At 43.7% G+C, this 5,000-nt stretch overlaps 1 protein-coding gene across 1 annotated transcript in view; it reads right to left on the bottom strand.

Moving 5' to 3' along the window:
- Nucleotides 1-5,000, bottom strand: part of LOC143276678 (cysteine sulfinic acid decarboxylase-like) — a 33,652-nt gene that overhangs the window by 23,167 nt on the left and 5,485 nt on the right. The window contains exons 3-4 of the mRNA XM_076581309.1: nucleotides 4,136-4,272; nucleotides 3,052-3,145 (exon numbers count right to left, since the gene is read on the bottom strand). Of these exons, the coding sequence (XP_076437424.1) occupies nucleotides 3,052-3,145; nucleotides 4,136-4,272 (231 nt within the window). The remainder of the gene's footprint in view (nucleotides 1-3,051; nucleotides 3,146-4,135; nucleotides 4,273-5,000) is intronic.

Here is a 5,000-nt window from a genome sequence, read left to right as displayed (position 1 = left end):
CTGCTCCTCCTCTTCTTCTTCTTCTTGTTCTTCTTCTTCTTCTTCTATGACTCTTCACAGTGCGAGTCCAGACCGTTCTCTCCAAGTGCTGTCTGGAGCCATGGAGCTCGGTGTGTGTGGCAGGGTTGGTCAGTGTAAGGCACGTGGTGTCCCTGAGCGGTCAGTTTTACTGAAGCTGACTTCATTGAAGGCTAAATATCTGTGTGTGTGTGTGTGTGTGTGTGTGTGTGTGTGTGTGTGTGTGTGTGTGTGTGTGTGTGTGTGTGTGTGTGTGTGTGTGTGTTTCTCTTTCATCATCAATAAAAATTTTAAAAAAATTATGTTGTTTACGGGTTTATCTTTGCATTTATTGAAAACTGAAGAACAGAGCGGCCTTCTTTTCAAGGGGAAAGAATGAATAACAAGACACAGAAGGAGAAGGTGGTGGTAGAGAAGGTAGAAGGGGAGTTGGAAAGGGAGAGACAGACAGAGAGGGGGAGACGGAGAAAGAGACACAGAGAGAGAGAGAGAGACAGAAAGAGATAGAGACACACAGAGAGAGACAGAGGCAGAGACAGAGAAAGCGAGAGAAAGAGAGAAAGCGAGGGAGGGAGAGAGAGAGAAAGAGAGAGAGAAAGCGAGAGAAAGAGAGCCAGAGAGAACGAGAAAGAGAAAGAAATTGAGAAAGCCATAGAGAGAGAAAGCGAGAGATATTCAAGATTCAAGATTAAGGCATCGCCTAGTCTTCCAATCTGTCCTTGTGACAACAATAACAATAACAACATTAACGAAAACGACACAACAATTTTTTTATTTTTTACCCTGCTACATCTACTGCTACTTCTACGAATGATAATAATAGTAATCATCATCATCATCATCACATTGTAAACAGTAATAAAACGAACGCATTCACACATTCACATCGACCCCCCCCCCCCCCACGCCCCTCCCACCCCTCCCATCCCCCGCCCACACACACACTTATTCACATACAGAAACATGACCGAAGTGAGAAACAAACAGCGGACATAAAGAGACCAGACAAAAACACAACTTTATCATTGTACATATACAGAAGTGATTAATTTGCTGATGCAGATGTTACCGGTAATAACATCCAATCAACAGGCGAACAAGTAAAACAGTGAAGCACAAAGGTAGAACATAAAATAAATTCACTGTATGTAAAGGGAGAGAGAGGGGGGGGGAGGGAGGGAGAGAAAGAGAGAGAAAGAAAGAGAGAAATGGAGAGAGAACGGGAAGCAATTGTAAAAGAACAGAGAAGGAGAAAGACAGACATACAGAGAGACAGACATACAGAACAGAGAGACAGACATACAGAACAGAGAGACAGACGTATAGAGAAACAGACGTACAGAGAAACAGAGAGACAGACATACAGAACGGAGAGACAGACATACAGAGAAACAGAGAGACAGACATACAGAGAAACAGAGAGACCGAGAAACAGACATACAGAGAAACAGAGAGACAGACATACAAAGAAACAGAGAGACAGACATACAGAGAAACAGACATACAGAGAAAAAGAGAGACATGGAAATTATGTCAAGAGGTAAACTGGACCGCCTTGTTTCCACAATCACCTTGGCGAAAGTAAAAAATGAACAAAAATAAAATCAAGTGTTTGAAAGTAACAAAGTAAAGTCGTTTGAAAGTAACGAACTAACTAAAGTAAAATTAAGTGGTTCAAAAATAACAAACCAACAAAAGTGGTTTGAAAATAATGAACTGACTAAAACAAAATGAAGTGTTAAGTTACAAACCAACTAAAAGAAAATTACGTGGCTCAAGAGTAATAAACAACCTAAAGCAAAATTCTAAAACAAAATTAAGTGGCTCAAAAATAACAAACTAACTAAAACAAAATTAAGTGGTTTGAAAGTAACAAACTTACTCAAAAACAAAATTAAGTGGCTTAAAAGTAACAAACTAACTAAAACAAAATTCCAAAACAAAATTAAGTCGCTCAAAAGTAACAAACTAAAACCAAATTCTAAAAGAAAATTAAGTGGCTCAAAAGTAACAAACTAACTAAAACAAAATTAGGTGGCTCAAAAGTGATGGAGTCTCCCGTCGGTCCGACGGATGAGTAGGCAGGCAGGCTTATCTGTCGGTGTGTGTCCTCATATGGGAGAAGAGGCCGATTCTGGATGAGCAGCACTTCCCCACAGGTGTTGCAAGGGGAAACGTCTCCAGAAGTTGAGCCCTGCTTCCTTCGGTCACGCTTCTCCTTAATGGCCAACGTTCTCTTGTTTTCAAACGTCTTTATGCCACTAGAGCACAGCATCCTCCAGCGAGAGCGGCCAAGGGCATCAGTTTCCCAGGAAGCGATGTCTATGTCACAGGCTTTGAGGTTTGTCTTCAAGGTGTCCTTGCAGGGCCTTCCGAGTTCGCGGTGGCCTTCCTTCAGCTGGCCATACAAAAGTATCTTCGGGATCCTGCTGTCAAAAGTAACAAACAAACTAAAACCAAATTCTAAAACAAAATGAAGTGGCTCAAAAGTAACAAACTTACTGAAAACAAAATTAAGTGACTTTAAATGATCAAACTATCTGACTGTCTCTCCTAACTAACAGCTAAGTACCAAACTAACTAAAACAAGAGTAAGGTGAGGCAAGTCAAGACGCACATTTGTATTTGTATTTGTATTTCTCTTCATCACAACAGATTTCTCTGTGTGAAATTCGGGCTGCTCTCCCTCAGGGAGAGTGCGTCGCTACACCACAGCGCCACCCATTTTTTTTTGTATTTTGTCCTGCGTGCACTTTTATTTGTTTTTCCTATCGAAGTGGATTTTCCTACAGAATTTTGCCAGGAACAACCCCTTTGTTGCCGTGGGTTCTTTTACGTGCGCTAAGTGCATGCTAGCACACGGGACCTCGGTTTATCGTCTCATCCGAATGACTAGCGTCCAGACCACCGCTCAAGGTCTAGTGGAGGGGGAGAAAATATCGGCGGCTGAGCCGTGATTCGAACCAGCGCGCTCAAATTCTCTCGCTTCCTAGGCGGACGCGTTACCCCTAGGCCATCACTCCACAAGCATACCTGTTTTCGCGCTGTAGCGGACGACACGACTGCAGTGTTCCAACATCCGGTCACGTGACTCGGGCTCCTTTCGGATCTCCAGGTCAAGAAGATTCTGCACGACAACACGGGATGAGAATCTGAACGTTCCATTGCAACGAAAATCACTGGCAAACACATGCAACAGGTCATGCACGCACCTCTAAAAGTCGTCCAATTAAAATCTCTTACCCCTTATTTTCTTTTCGTCACAGACCCTCGCTCCAACTGAATGATCTGCAGCTACTAGTACAGATTATTGCATTAACATAATAATAATAATAATAATAATAATAATAACAACAACAACAACAACAACAACTACTACTACTACTACTACTACTACTACTACTACTACAGCGTCCATCTTCAGTCAGAGTCTGAAGAAGATGAAGAGGAGGAGGAGGAGGAGAAGAAGAGGAGGAGGAGGAGAAGAAGAAGAGGAGGAGGAGGAGAAGAAGAAGATGGTGATGAGTAGGAGGAGGAGGAGGAGAAGGAGGAGAAGAAGAAGAGGAGGAGGAGGAGGAGGAGAAGAAGAGGAGGAGGAGAAGAAGAAGAAGAAGAGGAGGAGGAGGAGGAGAAGAAGAAGAAGAAGAGGAGGAGGAGGAGGAGAAGAAGAAGAGGAGGAGGAGGAGAAGAAGAAGAAGGAGGAGGAGGAGAAGAGGAGGAAGAAGAAGAGGAGGAGGAGGCGGCGGAGAAGAAGAAGAGGAGGAGGAGGAGAAGAGGAAGAAGAAGAAGAGGAGGAGGAGGGAGATGAGAGGAGGAGGAGAAGAAGAAGAAGAAGAAGAGGAGGAGGAGGAGAAGAAGAAGAAGGAGGAGGAGAAGAAGAGGAAGAGGAGAAGAAGAAGAAGAAGAGGAGGAGGAGGAGGAGAAGAAGAAGAAGAAGAAGAGGAGGAGGAGAAGAAGAAGAGGAGGAGGAGGAGAAGAAGAAGAAGAGGAGGAGGAGGAGAAGAAGAAGAAGAAGAGGAAGAGGAGGAGGAGGAGAAGAAGAAGAAGAGGAGGAGGACGAGAGGAGGAGGAGAAGAAGAGGAGGAGGAGAAGAAGAAGAGGAAGAAAAAGAACGTACCGTCAAGTCCTCAGGTTGCTGGAACTCCAACACTTTGTTCTTTCTGTCGGTTCCTTCCTGCAAGGCCTCCTTCAGCATCAATGTCTGGAAGTTCTCGATGAACTTGACCACCTCTGGGTCCAGGAAGGGACTGGTTCCTGAGGCAGGGAGGAAGGTGGCAGAACATGATGGTTAAGACGCTCGAATGCCAATACAGAGTTCGTGAGGGTCTGGGTTCGAATCCCACTCTCGCCCTTTCTCCCTGCTTGGAAACTCGAACTGAGCGTCTAGTCATTTGGAGGAGACTATAAACCGAGGTCCCGTGTGCAGCACGCACTTGGCGCGCTGAAAAAAAGAACCCGTGGCAACGACAGTGTTGTCCTGTGGCAAAATTATGTAAAAAGAAATCCACTCGGATAAGTACACTCAAATAAAATACTGATACATGCATGCATTCTAAAGGCCTGACTAAGCGCGTTGGTGCCTTATGTACACGAAAGTGTGTCTTCACAACTGACTGAGAACGTTGATGTTTTTGACTTTTCGCATTTATTATCAGTTGTTTCGCTTGTCAGTTTAATGACTTCTCTTTTACGAAGTCCTTTAAGTAATTTCCTGTAATTGTATTTAGAATTTTTTTTCTTTTCTTTTTTTTCAAATTTCACCAATATTTCACCCTCATTTGCCCCAGTTTCCCCCAACCCTCCATTCATTCACATCTCCCACCCCTTCTAACCGATAATACTCAAATGTATTCATAAATACTTTAACAAAATGTCTTCAATCACCCGGATATGTGTGACCGACGGGACATTAAATTCCTTCCGTTGGGTTAACTCACTCAGTACGACCAGTCCTCTCTTCTCCTCTACACAGACCCCTCGGA

Source organism: Babylonia areolata, chromosome 32 (genome assembly GCF_041734735.1).
Source record: "Babylonia areolata isolate BAREFJ2019XMU chromosome 32, ASM4173473v1, whole genome shotgun sequence".
Classification (NCBI taxonomy): domain Eukaryota; kingdom Metazoa; phylum Mollusca; class Gastropoda; order Neogastropoda; family Buccinidae; genus Babylonia; species Babylonia areolata.
The sequence above is the reverse complement of the archived record's forward strand: the minus strand, read 5'-3'. Positions and strand labels throughout refer to the sequence as shown.